At 40.7% G+C, this 18,761-nt stretch overlaps 1 protein-coding gene across 3 annotated transcripts; it reads right to left on the bottom strand.

Moving 5' to 3' along the window:
- Nucleotides 1–1,298: 1,298 nt before the first annotated feature.
- rnf41 (ring finger protein 41) lies at nt 1,299–7,765 on the bottom strand. Of its 3 annotated transcripts, none has more exons than XM_080468465.1 (7): nt 7,643–7,765; nt 6,790–6,866; nt 4,991–5,100; nt 4,626–4,897; nt 4,361–4,496; nt 4,018–4,121; nt 1,299–2,911 (listed from the first exon to the last, which is right to left on the bottom strand). In XM_080468465.1, the coding sequence occupies exons 3-7, from the start codon at nt 5,078–5,080 to the stop codon at nt 2,557–2,559; spliced, it is 957 nt and encodes a 318-aa protein (XP_080324591.1). In that variant the 5' UTR covers nt 5,081–5,100; nt 6,790–6,866; nt 7,643–7,765; the 3' UTR covers nt 1,299–2,556. The 3 variants fall into 3 exon arrangements, with proteins under 3 accessions (XP_080324591.1, XP_080324592.1, XP_080324593.1); XM_080468466.1 differs by having other exon boundaries at nt 1,305–2,911; nt 6,799–6,866; XM_080468467.1 differs by lacking the exon at nt 6,790–6,866 and having other exon boundaries at nt 1,305–2,911.
- Between the last annotated feature and the right edge of the window lie 10,996 nt (nt 7,766–18,761).

Raw genomic sequence — 18,761 nt, 5'->3', positions numbered from 1 at the left:
ATCACATGAAACGGAAATGACATTTTGCTACAGGATGTCTAAAGCAATCACAATCACAACAGGATGCAAAACTATCATAAAGTAGCTCAGATTAACTACAGGATGTACTTTAAAACAACAACAACAACAACAACAAAAAACAATGAGATGAAAAACTAATAAATAACATGATGACCTCTAAAAATGGCTTAACTACCACAAAATGACTAATAGCAGAAAACTAACAAAGAACATTTCAAAATTCAAACTACAACTGTGACTCAAGATTGCCACAACATGACTCAGAATGACCACAAAAAGGAAAAACTACAACAGACATATGACAACAAATGAAGAAAATAAAAAAAAAAAATCAAAACAAGATGTACCTACTGCATCTTTGAGGCAGGAAACCAAGACATGATAACGACCACAATGGGACACGCGTGTGCAACAGCAGGTTCATTAGGTCACAATGCGCCCATGAAGACTGCTGGTTTGTGAATGCTTCTTCCAGTATTGTATCAAAGCACAATATTCACAGTAGTTTACTTTAAAATGTATGTTCTTGACATATTCTGACATGAAAGATGGCTGTGGTCAGCCTGCACGACTGCTGCACTGCAGAGAGCAACCGAGCACATCACATAATGATGTGTGCAGACAACAGAGCCACAGTATTTGGTAAAGCACATGATTTCACATTCCACTGACCACAATGGCGAGGGATTAGGCTCCACAATGAGGACGAGGCTAGCAGAGAGGATAACAGACATGGAAAACATGTGGGTGTCTGGGTGAGACAGAGAAAAGGAGAGTGAGTCAGGTCACAGCAGTCCGAGACTGCTGGTGGTGAAGCTCTCCTCCTGTTATATGAAGTGGAACCATATCCTATCCTGTTTTCCTTCGTGGAGCCATTTCAGAAAATTAGCAGTAATTTCCTCTTAATTGAAATCTTCACAACTGGTATGGGCATCGTCCCAATCTCATCCGTACTAACAAAAGGCCGAAGTTTTATCTTATTTTAATCAACATGGATGCGGTTGACACGTTTAATTTCAATTAATATGTACATACATTTTGTGTTATTCATCATTACCATAACCTGTGAAACCAGTCATTTGATAATCTTTGGAAATTGACTCATGTTTAGGTCACAAAAGTGTGAAGATGGCAGCTCCATGGCCGCCAGTCGGCTCCCATAAGAAATGTGGCTGCCCACAGATCTCTGATGACATGCTGTGGCACAAAAAGGAACTGCATTCTTCCCTAATTAAGATACTGAATCTAATTAATCCCTTGAAAGGAACTCCGTAATTGGAACATGAAGTTTGACATTTTTATTACTTTCTTGTCTGTACAGCACGGTACATAATAGACACAAAACAAATAAAAACATTATCAAGGAAAATCGTAAAGGGCACAATCCACTCGTGTGGCCTTCAATGCCTTCAGCTGTTCAAAGTCTTATTTCTCACTACAGCAATGAGTGACTGATGATAAAGCGTTTTTCTTCTAAAAAGCCTTATAAGAGTGACTTTACAAATATTTGTACAATCTCGGAGCTGTGGATTCTATTTATTTTTTTTTTTTTAATTCCTTAGTGGCATCTCGGTGAAATGACGTTTGCCTACGGTGAGAAATGACAAGATAAATGTTTACGATTGAAACTGGACCAGTTAACATATCAGGTGAACCACGATGAGCTGTCAGATGAAGCTCGTCATACACAATCCCCAAATGTTAAAAATCAAATTTAACACTTCAACTGGACCCGACATACAGACTATATGTACAACTGAGGCGACACATACACACCCACACACAGACACACAGACAAAAAAAGATTCTTCCTGCAATGAACTTCAAATGCACCGAAAAAAAGGCAGATTTCCAGACGACAAACGATAACATCTTCAAGCATGTCTGTGTAAAAGGCAACACAATAAATAAAACAAATGGCACAGGAGTTTGGGACAATCTGAACTGAGAAGCACAATGTCTTGTGAAATATTCACAGGAAACGAAGTACTAAAGCAAGCGCGTGAAAGATCTTCAAAGTCGACGTCCCTGCAGACAGTAACACAAGCCGACGAAACAGAACTGGGGGGGGGGGGGGTCGGGGTCGGGGTGGGGGGGTGGGTGGGCAATCACAATTTAATTACAGTGCAGAGTATAACATTTATAATTCAATATAGTATTTGTATTTACAAGCATTTTTACAGCCGAGGACATCAAACGGGGCTTCAAGCTTAGAACTATATCAGGACATATAGCAGAACAATCAGATCATATAATGCACTAAATATAAACCTTGTAAACATCACATCTCACCTTTCCTCTTCGATATCAGTCAGATTAAGTTTATATTTGCCAGGTTCATAAAGTATTTGTCCTTATTTTAAGGCATAGGTATCAAGCTTAGGAGTGAGCCTAAGATTTTACTTTAAATAAGCCAGATTTTAGTAAGAACGTTTCACTCCAAAGAGGAAGAAAAACTTGCTCTTCATCACAGCAAACCCCTCCCCCAAGCAAAACGTCCACTGAGTTCCCGGATCAGCGAGGCTGGCCGTGTAGTTATAAGATCTCCTCCACTCCGTGCGCAAAGATCATAACCAGGCCGGGCTCCAGGATCATATCCTCCCCCATATGCTGGTTCTCGCAGGCCATCACCACCACTGCCTGCTTGCCAGGGATGCGCTTGGCAACGTAGTTCTCATAGTAGCGCCTGTTCATCTGCCGCGTCTCGAGCGTGGCCAGTCCCTGCGGCCAGTTACGCTCGTGGGCGTTCTCAATCAGGTCGTTCACGATGGTGAGGGGACAGCCGCTGTCGATGAGGGAGCGCTTGATGACGGCCTGGAGCACGGCGTCCGGGGTGGAGATCATGCCCCCCCAGCGCGTCACGCGGGCGGGCTGCATGGAGTTGACCCACCTGAAGACCAGACGGAAGTAGAAACCATGAAAAGAGACAGACACTCAACACCGTCCTCCCATATTTCCACTCAGATTTTAAAACTCTGTTTCACATTTGTACAGAGCAGGATACTCAGCGGCGTAGCAGTGAAGATTCTGAGCTCACAGCAGGATTATTGGGGGGGGGGGGGGGGGGGGGGGGGGGGGGGGGGGGGTTATGTTCAAAGGTTTGAATCTCACTGCAGGTTCCTGAGCAATAAGTTGCACTGTAGCAGCTTCTAACAGGCACAGTGAAGCTTAACTGGGCTAACTGCAGGGAAAGTATGTTGAATATTTTTTTATAATAGCTCTTCAAAGCGTCCTACGATCCTTCACCGTATGAGAGGAGCTCAAACACCGGCGCGCCTGATGGGTTATGAGAGTGATGAAGGACCTTAAGAGTATCATGGAAGCCGTTAGACGCTTGTTGATAAAAGTCAGCGAAAGCAATCCACTTAATTGTGCCCAGGGGAACGTTAAGGTATATAAATCAGATCAACCTCACATTTTGTCTGCCAGAAAATCTCCTGCTCTTGTTTTTCAAATCTTCTCCAGCACCAGAGTCTCCAGAAGAAACGTTGAACCACTTCAGTTTACAACACGATTGATGACGTGTTTCAGATTGACCTACGGCTCGCCACCTTAAAGCATAGTCTCCTTTGAAATATGAAAGCTAAGTTTAACGCCCGATCTCATGGCCCATTCAAAGAGGGTCCCGAGTACCAGGCTGTGAAACGCTGAGATCGAATGTAATAAAATCACATGAAACTTTAAAAAAGGACCCACAGACAAAGAGTCCACTTTGTTCACCTCGGTACAGACGCACAGTTAACCTGATTGTTGCAAATAAATACATTGAACTACTGTAACATTAGTCGTCTAAAGTGCCAGTAGGAAAGTTTGTTAATGTTCATACACATCCTAAGAATATGCTTGTAGTGCTGCTTTACTGAGACTCGAAGATCAAGAGCAACTGCATGTGATTTTATTTTTTGGGATGAATTATGAAAAGAATGCCAGAGTGGTTGTCTCTCAAATTGTCTTTGGACGACTCATGAAGGGGAAAGGAGACTGAAGTCGACTTACTCCAGGATCTCGTTGTACTCTATGCTCTCCTCAAGGTTCTGCAGGTTGGGGTTTGCACTGCGAATTGCTCTCATGTAGGCTTTTAGCAGCTGAATGTCTCGTTTCTGGAAGAGAAAGGGTCGAGTCAGAGACAGGCGTCCAAAACAAGAAATGTCCACATAGCATCAAGCAAACATAAGAGACTGTTTAAACAGAGCAAATGCAGATACATGCATCATTTCTAAGCACAAAGGTCTTTAGAAGCTGGATTAGTGAGCATGAAACCAATAAAAAAAAAAAATGATTTATACAATTAATTTAGTCCTAAACCAGCGAATGATATTGGAATGTATAATGTGCTTACTTGTTCTCCCAACTGGTGCTTATGTTCTGCAACCGTTTTTTCCAGCTCGCAAATCTTAGTCTGTTGCTGTTGCACGACGCTCCTCAAGTGTTTGATGCAGTTGTGGTTGGGCAATTCGTCTTTGGGCATTTCAAGCCTGCAGGAGAAGAACAGACAGAACAAGAAAAAGTCAAGTTTAATGCTAAATAAAAAGCAATAATATCACACCCGACTGATATTATTGCTTATTTTCAGCGTGACTCTGTGCCCAGTGGCCGTCACTTACCCACACCCCTCCTCGCAGTTGACTGGTCTTTTGGGGTTGTGCTCACAGTCCTTGAGGTGGGACTGCAGCTGATCTAGCCGCAGAGTGGCCGTGCAGCCGAAGGTCGCATTGTCACAGCTTATCTGAAGCTTGGACAGCATGTTGCGCATGATGCGGGGCACGGGCCGGAGGTGAGCCAGCGTCACTACCGTGCGGTCAACAGGACAAATCTGCTGCTGGGCGAACCACTGCGTTATACAGGCGTTGCAGAAGGCATGTTCACAGTGCGGAGCCTGAAACGGAAACAAGCGTAAGCAACACACACACACACACACAAACAAATGTCCAATGAGTAAAATGGTGACTGAGTAATTGAAAAGTCTCACCTGCACTGGCTCTTCCAGCACTCCACTACATATCGGACAAAGCAGGTCTTCATCCACCTCCCCTTGGAACCTCGTAATGTCGTACCCCATGGTACATTACCCACAACCTCCTGAAAGATGGATTGAGAAACCTGGCTTTAGGAAACGTTAAAACACAAAAGATTTGACCATAAATGGTTCAGATACTTTAGATTCTTATTTATTACACAATCAAGCGGCATCAAGAAGAAACAGAAAAATGTTTGAAAGTTAAACGAGACGCAAATCCAGAAGAGGAAAAGCTTAAGTTTTAGTCACAGAACACTTAAACAAGACGATTGGGTCCCAAAAGGTTGAGCCTCTCAACAGTATTTGTTCAAGGTATGAGGAAGAACTTATCGGCAATGCACCTACAAAATGTGAGCTCTGAAGTCTTTACAAGAAATGATTAGCCAAGTACTGATTTCATCTAGATGGTTTCTGTACAAACATGTTCTTTATTCTGGGGAACAACTGACAGAAAGAAACACAGGCCAAGCTTATTACAGCCGAAGTTACAACAAAGACCCGGGACCTTATAAACTGCAACGTCTCTTCATCATAGGTGAAGCTAAACAAATAGTCCAAGAAGTATCAATCGAAATCCAGACGAGATAAACTAGTTTCTCTGATCTACATCCACTCGGTTTTATTCACAGCTCTCCAGTTACTGTGGTGTGGGACAAGTGGACACTAAGAGAGCCGACAGCTCGTCATTCACAACCAAGGTGATGTTTATGGAGTTTCACAAAAAAATGTAGTTGAGCAGAATCCCAAGCGCCACGTTAAATACAGTATGTTAGAAAGCAAGGCTGGCCATGTTATCACAATAAAAATATTCAGTTAGAATGAGTAGCCACCACCAAGTAACCACTCACAAAAAGTGGTTGTAAGTGATGTTGTGATTGTCTGGACTTGAATTAAATGTACGAATGTGCGACATGACTTGTTCAACATGCAACTTTCATTGTGGTGTGATACAGATAACATCTAATATCCTAATTAAGTGTCTCAAGATTAATGATGCGATGTTGAGCCTCCCTTGTCTAGTTGTCTCATTCACACAGTGATTCAGCAACAGCTCTCTGCTCCCATCAAAGACTTCTACTGATCCACAATGAGCCAGGCTAAGATTGGGATTTTTTATTTTTTTTTAAAACAACGGCTTTCTGCAACAGACGTGCAATGAAAAGTTAATCAACGTGTGTGTGTTTCCGCAGTTCTAGCTTACCGGTTCACACAGACACAAATTTTTTTTTTTTGCAATTGTTACTACATGTGATGCCGACACAGAGGAGTATCAGAGGTGGAACAATTTGTTCTGCCACCGTGTCTCAGTACTATTTACACAGCTCTGCTCGGCGTTATGAAGTCTCAATAGTTCCAACGCAAGAGGCTCCTGCTTCAACACATTCAATTAATTTGAAAGATTCTTTATCAGCCTCTGCCGGAGTCTGATAACCATCTATTCAAATGAGTCAGAGTGAAGGTATGGAAAACAGACGTCTGTTGGGAAACACAGCTTCAAGAATCAATTTTAGCACAATATAAAATATTGAATGTGTAATCACCAGTGATGTGGAGGTAACAATTAAAAGACACCACAGTTTGTTGTGTTTGGATAAATGCATCACCTGAGTGAACCAGGAAAATATATGCAATGTTTCAATATCTAAAATCCCGAATACTATTTTTTCTTCTTCTAAACCCTATCAATAACCTGTTTAAAGCATTTAGAGTCTTTGTCACAGGTCGGTCTGCACAGACACCCTGAAGCTCACCTTACTCACAAAAGGCCTCAATTGCTCCCATCAAGCTCTGGATCCAACACTGGTGGATCACATCTGGCAGAAATAGTCTGTCGAAAGAAAGAACCAAAGAAGATCATATTCAAACAGATTCATTTGTTTGAACATTACTCCTGGATGTTCCAATATTGACTATAGCGAATACTCGGCATAGCTATCAAACAAATCAAAGCATACGTCACATAGGGGCTTATCTGTGAGCATTTGAATACCTCAGAGTCTAACGATCACTGGGATTCGTTATTTAAATGACCATTAACAAGTAAAAACTATTATCCAGTTAACATGTTTGGCCCCATCAGTCACTAGTTGAACGCTACATCCACCACAGTCCCACAGCGATGTCCTTGATGCGGATCTGATCGAAGTGTTAATGTTACCATTGACATTTTGATCCAGCAGACTCTTGGAGACTGTGCTGGCTGGTGTCTGACCTGATTTCTGGTGATTTCCAGCTCATTTTCCTCTTATCGAGCTCAACAAGCATGCAAACAAGCGGTCCATGCTAACGCTAGCCGCATGCAGCCGGGTTTTCTGCTGTAACGTCGCAACCAGCCTAAAAGGTTTTGCTCTTTCTAATGAAACACAACAGGGTCAGCGTCAAGAATGATCCAAGAGTCTGGCGTTCCGGTGTTCGCACGGTTTTCTTCTCACGACGTGTATGAACCTTTTAGCCACGTTAGCATCTCCGGTCCCGTTGGTTTCCTGTGTATATTAGCACTCGAGCTAACTGGAGAGATCTCCAACTGGGCAACTTACACCGAGAAATGGCTGTTTACACGCAGCAACACTGGACCGAAACGCCACAACAGACTGATATACTTACATGAGTATGTAAAGGAACTGATATTACTCAAGATTTATGCGTATTTTCGGACGTCCCAACTGTAATTAGCGGCTTGCGTTCCACGTACTGCTACATCCTACATTTCCAAAGACGTCGCGAAGCAGGAGACCACTGACGTCATGACGCACGGAAACTCAGTTTTAATCATTTATATGTTCAGTACATAGATCTAACTACGGAGGAGTATTAAGGCCCGAGGTGCTTATTTAAATGTGTTATTGTTAATCAAGGAAGTCCTGTGTAAAATCACATGTCCATAAGCAGTAAGCAACCCTATATAAATCACTCAGAATGAAGTGATTTAATGTGATTTCACATCCAGGGGCGAATGAGGGATGGACAGACGTCTCTTCGTGAAATAACAATCTCGACTTTGATTTTCGATTTTTTCTGAAGTACATGAAGGTTGTTTTTTGAGCCTCCGAATTTTTTCCCCCCTTCAGTGGCCCTAATAATCTTCCGTACAAAAAGAATCTATTTAGTATACTAGTAAATATAGAAATAATACATAATATAACACATAAAATATATAATCATTGTTTGTTTATTGCTCAACAAATAAAAAAATTAATATTAAAATTGTAACAACATAAATCAGCTCTATACTAAAGCTGGATTTATACATAAACCAGCAAAGAAGCTTAGTCGGATCTGGAATTCAACTGATTTTATACAAGTTGAATTTCTATGCTGAATGTGGAATTGTTTTTTGTTTTCCTGTACTTATTCATCAGCAGTTTTCAGTTACTACACTCCACACCTGTAGAACACACTTTTAAATTGGGCTTTAAAACATTATCATTTACTCAGGCTTTCCATTAGAAAAAAAAAATCGATTTTACTTAATTTATTATCTTTATCTTAATGAAGCTCTTACTCTATTCACCCTTTTGTGCCTTTCTTAATCACCCTGTTTGAATGTTTTTCATAACCTTTATCCCTTCACATTGAGAATCTTAATCACCTTGTTTGAAGGTATTTCCTTTATTTCCTTTAAAGAACAGTGAATCACCTTGTGCATGAAGGTGTGGTAAATAAATTTGCTTTGCCTTGGCTTTACCTATGTAAGACTGCACTTCCCTTATTAATTTCCAATCCATTAATGGACAAAATAAAATGCTCTTCTCAGTCATACACTGCTGACGCTCAGTTTGCGACAGAAGGTAAACAGGAAGAATGTGAACAGCAGCCAACATGCAGACAAAAAAAAAGTGCGAGGATCCACATGAACAGAAGGAGAAACACATTGAAGACATGAGTCAGTCCTCACCGCCGGGTTGACTACATGCTCCAACACTGACAAAAGGCAGCACCACAATCACAGTGCATCACAACAATAAAAAAAAAAATTAAAACAATATTATCATGTAGAATGAGGCGGCATGGTGCTGTGGTGGTTTACACATTTGCCCTCTTCTCAGGTGACTCTGGTTTCCCCCCATAGTCCAAAAACATGCATTTCAGCCGAATATTTTCTATAAAATATGTGATTCTTTGTCTGTTTGTGTTTCCCTGTGATGGACTTGTGACCTCTCTAGGTTGCATCTTGCCTTTACCCATTGTTACCTGGGATCAGATCGTTTGTCACGTGACCCTGAAAAAAAAAAGATAGACAGATGTTGGACGAGTCATCAGACAGGACTCAATAGTGAGCTCTGAATCCAGAACAGAAGAATGTGATTGGGCGAGAGACACTTCACAGCTGTTTCAAAATGTCACCAATGAAACCAATAATATCTCATCCTTTCCTGTGAGCATTACACTAATGACATGGAAAAAAAAAAATACATGAATCAATGTTCACTATCCAAAAGATCAGAAGTACGATAATAGAGAAATATTCAGAAAATATTTTGTGTTGTTCAGTAACGATCACTTTGTAGTGGTAAAAGATGGAAGAAATAAAGTATATTTGTATTGCCATGAACCAGTAAATATTGCTTGTGTAAGCTGTTGTAGAAAAGCATGTCACAATCTGCAGCCTCCTGTTTCCCAGTGAGTTCAGAACAATAGCACTATCTTTGTATGGTTTTGTTTGACAGCTTTACAAGGAGAGAAAATAAAAGACCATAATGTCAAAGAATTTCTACTATATTTAAGTAAATGAACAAGCAGGCTTTGTACGGCTGTCCCTCAAGAAGTCAGTGAGAAATCACAAAATGGCCATTATGCATGCTTCAGAACTGCTTTCATACGGCAAAAGAAATATTCCATTTTAAGATACTCGACCACTTTAGGATGTTTTTCCTGGGAGACTTAATCAAGAGAAATGCTCATAAATATCTACATCAAATAATAACTGTGGCCAAGAAAACCATCACTAGGCACTGGATGCACTCCGACCAGCTCACAGCCAGAGAATGGGTCGACATGATCAACGACATATACCTCATGGAAAAAATGACCTCAATTATTTTATAAATGGTTTATTGAGATATGGTCAAAGTGGGTTTCCTATATGGGGAAGAGGCAAACTGGTTTTGGAGTTGTACCAGATAAGGAGCCTGCAAGATAATCTATCCACAAAGGTGCTGGAATTCCATTTTTATTTATTTCTTCTGTTTTCATGCATCCCCATTCTAATATGTATATTAAAAAAAAAAAAAGCATTGATAGTCAGTTGGTTTTAATATATCATTATAATGTTGGCACTACTGTCATTCCTTTGAGGCGAACAATGACATGAACTAAGTAACTCTCAAAAAAAAAAGGAGAAAAGAACCGCTTTCATTTTGAAGGTGGGAGCTTTAGTTTTGAAGAAGTTCAAGCATGTAGCTGTACATCTGCCATATTGTTGCAAAATCACACATTGAGTCACTATTTATAGACACAACACAGAGAAATACAAGATCTTGACTGATGTAGAAGAAGAACACACCAGATAAAAAGCTCTCCGAGTTTTGTTTTTATTCCATCATTGCCCATTCAGGATCTGCTCACTCCGAGAGAGAAACAAACCAAAAACTTATCAAAATATAGTTTGGAATTGAAGGGGTGTTCGAAGCTGAAAAAATGACAACAGACACAGGAAATATTTAGCAATAGCACTTTATTGAACACAAACAACCCTAAGCCACAATACTGAATGACAAGACCAATTGGCTGCAGCAAACATTTTATAAAATAGATTCAGGTTTAATGTCACTAAACTGTTTTTTTTTTTTTTCTTTTAACGTCAGAAAGACAGATGCAGGTTTTTCCAAAACAGTGAATGATCTTTTACATATTTAACATTTCTGTAACAAATCATCATTCACATGTTCACACAAAGGAATAACAAGGCAAAGTGCTTTCAGGATTGCATTGTCGAAAAAAACCCAACAGAAAAATGAATGGCTTGAGGTTTAGGTGTGACGGTGGGTGCGGCTGGCGGGGGGGGCGGGGGGCGGGGGGCTGGTCCTGTCTTGGGAGGAGGCATGTGTTTTAAGGGGTGAGGGGTTGGGGAGTGTCCCTGGTCATAAAACCTCAAACCTTTCACCTTGTCCTGCGCCCCTTGTAATCAAACTGAACGTACAATGTCGGGGCAGTGTGGAGACAGACGCCTATGTAGCAGAATTTGGTTCAGTGTGGACAGATGGATTCAAAGGCATACGGCTCGAGGGGCTCAGACTCCCACTCGTACAGAATTACAAAATCCACATCACCATCTTCCTCGTGACAACCTGTAATATCATTATAACTGCAGGGCAATCAATGGCTGACCCAGAATGAAGCTGTAAACGTTGATATATTGTACACTATAGGGCTAGACGGGAAAGTATATGCATAAGAGGAACAAAAACCAACGAAATAGAGTTTGAAATATGAAAAAAAAAAAAAAAAAAAAAAGCCAATGCGTGGTTATTCGTTTTCTAAATGATGATTCCTCTGACCATTGCCACTGAATGTTAAAGGGGATAGACTATCATCGTAATCTGCATCATAACATTGTCTGGCTTCACATTCCAGTGGTATTTTTGTCGTATAAATGCTTCTCATAAATATTTTTTTTTTTCCCAACGTCAAAGAGACATATACACACACACAGCACAACCAAGCACACTTCATGTATAACTACCATTGCTTATGATAAATCTATATTCCCGTACTGTGAATAGACTTTTTTTTTTTGTTTGTTTGTTTTGAAGTCAGAACAGGTGGCGAGACAAACAATACTCAAGGCTGCAAAACAAGGAGGTAGGAGAAATGCTACTGAAAAAACAGCAAGTGATGCTAACATGATCGTTCACGTACACAGTCGCGAGACGCCAGGCTTCTTGAACCGAGCTCGTGCCGACGACAGCCGCCGCACCGGTCAGAGCCCGAGGAGCAGGTCGAAACTTCGGCGCGAGAGTTTCACTGGATAGCCGCAAAACTGAGCTGGAGCTTTGACATATTGATGCCGTCCGCAGCTTCCTGATGGCCCCTGATGCTGACCGGTGGAGCAGCTGAGGTGATTTACTAACTGAAGAAACCCTAAGAGAGGCCTATCCAGCCGTAGAAAACAATTTGAATCGTGTCTTTACCCTATATTCCCAGACTGGTCGTGTCTTTAAAAGTTGGCTAATTTCAACAGAGGAACTTAATTGGTCCTGTTGTCATCACAGGTCTCGAGACCGCGCTGCTGGTGATGGCATTGACTCCTTTACACACAGTAGAATAGTATATTTGCAGATTTGTAAATGAGGTAATCAGCGTTAGGCTAAATAGGGGAACCCTGTCATTGACACACATGCCCACTTCATTCATCAGCAAAAGCAAATTTAAAAAAAAAAAAAAAGAGAGAGAGAAGAAATCCTCAATCGGAGAGACAGGACTGTGAAAAATTAAATCAACTTTGGAATGTCGGGTGGACGAGCCAACTTTGTTTTTTTTCTTTTCCTTTTTTATGAAGGTGCGCTCTGAAACTATTTGATTGTAACTCATCACGTGCCCTGATTCAGAGTCCTTCCACTCATAAGGGCTCCTTTGTATTTCTCCAAGATAAGCCACTCGTAATAAAACAGGCAACCCATAATCTAACAACTTTTTTCTTTTTCCTTCTTCAAAGTTTTAAATTTGTGATGACTTAAGGCTGCCTCAGCAGCAGATCGACGCCTGCTTTAAGTCCAGTTGTGTGAGGATTGTTAATAGCTTGTGAGTTGCAATGAGGTGGCAACATCTACAGTGAAGCGGACTAAACATTTAAAATAAAAACAAACAAAAAAAAAAACATGAAAGGGAGCTACGACTACTAAAAATGTCACAGAACATGCAGTATACATCCTTTCCTACAGTAGGCTATTCCTAATAGCACATTCAAGGGGGTCTCCTAATGGGCAAATTCTCTGATATGGCTCTGCTTTAGAGTAATCAAGCTTGGTGAGAGACGACTTCCCCCCCGTGGACTCACAGAAGGAGCGTGTCGATAAGGTGCTCCATGAGAGGACCGCTGCCTTATGTCACCTGCACGAATACTATTTGTCATTCAGTTCAACAGTAAACACCGGAAAGTGTTCTGAACATTTGTTTTCCTCCGTTGTAAATACATTCCCCCCTCCCCACCCCCCCACCCCCACCCCCAAGACACATCTTCTGCTGGTGAAAACAAACGGCACTTTCAAAGGGGAATGTTTCTCTAAAACCACAATCACAAGACCTCCAAGTAACAAAGTCTGAAAACACGTAGGCTATACAGTAGATATAAATCTCATGAGTTTCATAACTGTACAAGCTTTAGGCTACACGCTGAAGAGGGAGGGACACGTAAGGACCCTTTAATGCTTAACATTGAAAACAAATATAAGGCATTTCATATTTCCTTTTATCCGCATACATCACTGACAGCAGGTCTAAATATTTTTGGAGAAAACGTTTCATTCAAGGAGGAAGAGAGGATGCATATACACATCTACACATGCAAATGAACGCGTCTACCGGCGAGAAACCAGAAGTCCAAAACCACGATACCGTCAAAGTCCATTCAGAACAAGGAAAAGCAAAAAAAAAATAAAAAATAAAAAATAAAAAATTACTTCCGCCTACTCAAATCTATCAGTCAACTTGTGCACGGTCCATTGTCTGAGCAGGCAGCTTTAAAGTTGGATTTTGATCACAGTTTTTAAGAAAGGAATACCACACGCTCCACGGTCAAACGCCACCGCTCTGAACACAAACAGGAGGACCACTTGAAATCCTTCATTTGCTACAGATGAGTGACTTTTGGTGTTAACAAAAAGGGCATATTAAATTATATTTTCTTTTCAACTGAGGAAGCAATGATAAACAAAAGGTTATTGCACTTTTTTATCTTTTGTCTATTTCAAACGAGGTCAGCTTTAGAGAGAGAGAGAGAGAGAGAAAGAGAGAGAGAGAGCGAGGGAGGAGTCATGCCTTAATGTCGTAGTAAGACAACAAATGTTACGTCACTTCTATAATATGATCACACTGTTATTAACACTGCACACAGCTACTACTGCAACCCTACTTGTAGTCAGCCTACCCTAAATAACACAAAACAATCAATCAATTTGCAACACAGTCACAACAAACAGTTCATCTAAATTTGATGTTGAACGCGAGGTACCGCACCGTTTCACAACTTGGTTCTGCACTGTGAAGTCACGAATCGCCCATGAATAAATAACCGGGAGATCGAGAGGAACGATCAGAAGGAGCTCTGAGGCCCCAAACGACGCTCGTTCTACAGTTCATGTGTTACCGACAATCAAGCCGCGTGTTTTCTGCACTCAGGATGCCTTTGCCTCACGTCTTCGCCTAAATTTGGTCTGTAGGCTCCTTTGCTTCGTCCTGTTGGGAGAGCCAACCGAGCCCCGAGGTGCCTTCTTTGGATTTGTGCTTTCGTACTATTGATCCCCCATCAGTTCAATGTTTAATGTGCCCCAAATTGCGTCACGGATGTGCAATTTATTCTTGCCACCCTGAAGGAGCACTCTGGAGATGCAAATTGAAATCCAGGCTAATGCAGGAGATATTTAGGCTTTTTTCTTCTTGGTTTTAACTTAAAGTCACATAGGATCGGAAAAAACAAACAAACAAAAAAAACTAAACAAAAAAACTAAACAAAACCCCGCCTACACAGATTATGAGCCCATCTACCGTAGCCATGTATGTTCAGTGTAATTTCTTTTTCCCATTATAAGGCTTCTGGGAAATACAAATGGAAGACCGTACCTTTCGGTAGTAACAAATAAAAGGCACCATGCCACCACTGTGCTCGATATTACACAGGTCCCATTGGTGGGGAGAAATTAATAACCGAGTGCTCAGGCAGGGAAGGTGGTCAAACTAGCATTAGTCGTACAGAAAAATGTATTGTTTTTACTTAACAGAGGTAAAGTTTTATAGCTACCTTCGTTTCCCACCTCGACTTAGACGGTACCCTTCACAATACATGACTTGCACTAGATAACGGACTCATCTGTTGATTGTAAGGATGAGAAAACTGTTGAAACAGGGTAACTATGCTTTTTCAGTCCTAAAGTTCTAAAACAAAAAAAAACAAACAAAAAAAAAAAAAAACAAAGAAAAGAAAAGGGGCTTGTGCATGTTTAGAGCGGGCATGTGATTGCTGAGAAGGTATATACACACACACACAAACATACACACCATTAGGTTAAATGTACGCAACTGACATCAGGGAAAACAAGATGAAATCAGAGGATCAATGTCAGCGTCGTCACACAAAAGATCACTGATGAGGTAAAACTGCAGGTCCAATAAAAAGTACAAGGTGCATTTTTGCCCCTTCGTAAGGTAGGAAACACGAGACATCTGCCCACACGAATCAAAGACTTTCTACGTAGATACATCTGGTTTAGGCTGGTTTAAGCAGAATTACACTACCCATGACGAGATTTCAACTCTTTGTTAGCATAGCTGTACATGCAACGACTCACTTTGAACTCCCCCCCCCCTCCTTTCTTTTTTGAGGTACATCACTTTTCTCCCAAGTGTCATTTGGCTCTGGATAACAGAGAAGCCTCAGCTGATTGTTTACGAGTGAATTCTGAATTCATTCATTCACAGTGGAAAATATGGCGATATCCCAACCTCTCAGGACAATCTCTGCACCATGGCAACCTCCAGCTATGTGCTCCCTCAATTTATGTGTGCTTCTCGACACCCCCAGGATGTCTGTAAGACCAAAAAACAAAAACACCCCGAGGAATTAGCCAATTTTAATAAGCAATCCAACCAAGTAGCATAACTCTACAGGTGACGCAACTTATCAGGTACTGCCAGGTATCATTTTCTTTTTCAGCTTTTTAAGGCAAAAGGCTCAACAGTGGATCAGAGAGTTGAATTGAAATTTGCCATTTACTTCAAGTAAGAACCAAGACATCCATTGAGGCAAATCAATTCTATACACCATGCTTTTTTTTTTTTTTGGACATCAAAAACTTTTCTTTTTTTTCTCTTTGTAACACACGCACGCGCACACACACACACACACACACACATACATTATAAACCGCCTTGTGAAACACACAAACCCAGGGATTGCTTTGCCAATACCAAAGGGACCAAACTATGTTCTTCAAAAGGGTCCAATTATAAAATAGACTTCTACTAACAGCAAATTCTTTAACAGAATACTTGGATTTTATGTAATAGTATCCCATGCAAATATTTATTATAGACTTTTCCTTTGACTAGTATAGTTGGTGAAAAGACATGCAGCTTCAAACACAAAACTGTAATAATCCTGCCCAAGACTGAATATGTTACCATGTAAATATGATTTATGTCTAAAGGCAAATCAAGGTTTTCTATGGCACTAAATGGGTGTAGCTTAGGTGCATTTTTGTCAAATATAGGCTATTTGCGAGTATGAGTGATCGTATCTACCGTAGACCTTTTTGTCCCTCTTGTTTTACTGTACTGTAAGGCAGTCTCAATGGAATGGATGAACATGAATGTTAAATTCATCGGAACTCTTGTCCTTTGTTTACCTTGTAGGCTACACTCTACACAAGTATATATATACACACACTCACACACACACACGTAGAGAAAGAAAAGTGATATTTCACAATGGCAGGCCTAACCCCCCCCCAAAACAACTTTTTTTTTTTCATATCCAGACGTTCGATGCAGGAAGACTACTACACATACTGTATAATATGTAGAGAATTATTTTAACTACATGCTACCTGTATAATCATATCTATGCAAGACAAATGAAGAGCAACAGTTTAAAGTCAGGAGAAAGGAAATTGTCCCGCTCTAAACTGACCCTACATTCATTTCAGTCAGAAAAATTCATGGCTCAGATTTGATGGTCAGACTGTAAACTGCGTTAACATATGCATAAATCCATTGCTGCTTTACTAAAGAGGAGGGGTCCCCCACCTCCTTCTCAACACATTTTGGCAAACAGGCCTCGTTTGTGACCAAAGATTATGACATCTAACCCGCATTTAAATCTTCCATTGGCATTTATGCTATGATTTACTGAATTGGCCTAAATGGATGGCAGTGCAATATTTGTGCTGCACACAATTACACACACGCTCTATTGCTACAATTGGACCTCTCATTGCTTTCCATTTCTGACTCCAGATGTATCATATATGCGCCATTTCTTATTTTCTTTTTCCTTGAATTTTAAGCTATATCAAAATTGTAATCTAACTCCATGCACAATCACTCAAGTTATCACTGGTACACACAGATTAAAAAAAAAAAAAAAAAAAAAAAGCATGTATAAGAATACTGTGATACAACAAAAGGATTCAGTTGAAACTAGTATCAATGCTGCAAAAGGGGCAATGGCTCCATTTACTGGTCAGCTAAGGACATCACAAGAGCGACAAAAATTCCTGCCTGAACAGGCTGGCCTGACAGCACCTACAGATGGCAGAGAGAGTGTGTGTAGAGTATGTTGAGGAGCCTGCCTGAGGTGTCTGTTGAATCACTGGGCTGACGACAAGTGACGGAGGCCGGGGTCTGTCTTGTGAACAGTAGGCTGGGTAATGTAACCTTGTCACTTGGCTGGGCTGCCCGCCCAGAAATAGATCACACAAAACAAGCCAGTGGGCAGTGCACACTGTCCAGAAGTCCTTCGAGACACTTTTAAAAAGAAATAATGCATCGTTAAGAGTACAATTTTGTTGCAGCCTTCGCTCGTGTTTTTGCAACCCTTCCTTCCCGTTATTCAGCAGCAACACACATGCATGTAAACATAAGTACATACATTACATCTGCTCTATTTTGCACACTTTGAACCTGAATGTACTAAAGTGCGTGCTTGACTATCTAATTAAGTGCTGTGGGATCAGGGTCAAAAAGTAAATAAATTATGGAACATCCCATCCAAAAAAAAAAAGAAAAAAAAAGTGTGTGGACATAAAATCATCCTGCCAAGTTTTGATCGGATCGACAAATTCTGTCTGCTGCTTCAGCACATATCCTGAGATTACAAAAAAACGTATGTACCGATCCCCAGCATCAATATCATGTTGGTTCTCTTGAAAATTACAGGTTGATCAGGAGAACGCAAGCTGGGGAAAAACCAATTAGCTTCATCTCGATCGAAGGAAATGTGACTACAAATCTACACCAACTCATAGAAATCAGTCAGTTTTTAACAGTTTAACACAATGTGGGGGGGAGAAAAAAACAAAACAAAAAAAAAAAAAAAAACCTTTTCAAGGGGTATTTAATGACACAGCCTAGTCTAGGTCCTCATCTCTCATCCAGTCTACGAACGTGTGCAATTGTGCCACTTCATTACCAGTGGATATGAAGTTTATCGCGCCAATGAAAACAATCTGACTCAGTGTAATTCAACCACCAGCAGATGGTATCAAAAATCAACAACAAAATAGCATAGATATAACATCTAAAAGTGACAAACAGCTCTAGTGGTCCGATACAATCATCTTTAGTATGCTTAGTACCAGAAAATGGGATGAGGAGAGAAAAAAACAAAAAAACAAAACCCACCAAAAAGCACATATTTGGATTTCCGCTATTCCTGAAATCTAAACAGGTATTGGCCTAAGCAAAGATCCCTCGACTGTTCCTCTTAGCCCTATTTGATTCTATCAGGGATATCGAGTCCCTGTTCATTAGCAACGTCGGGGCATAAAGATATGCCGGGCTGATCTTATCT

Source organism: Lipophrys pholis (genome assembly GCF_963383615.2).
Source record: "Lipophrys pholis genome assembly, chromosome: 8".
Classification (NCBI taxonomy): domain Eukaryota; kingdom Metazoa; phylum Chordata; class Actinopteri; order Blenniiformes; family Blenniidae; genus Lipophrys; species Lipophrys pholis.
This window is presented reverse-complemented; position numbering and strand designations above follow the sequence as displayed.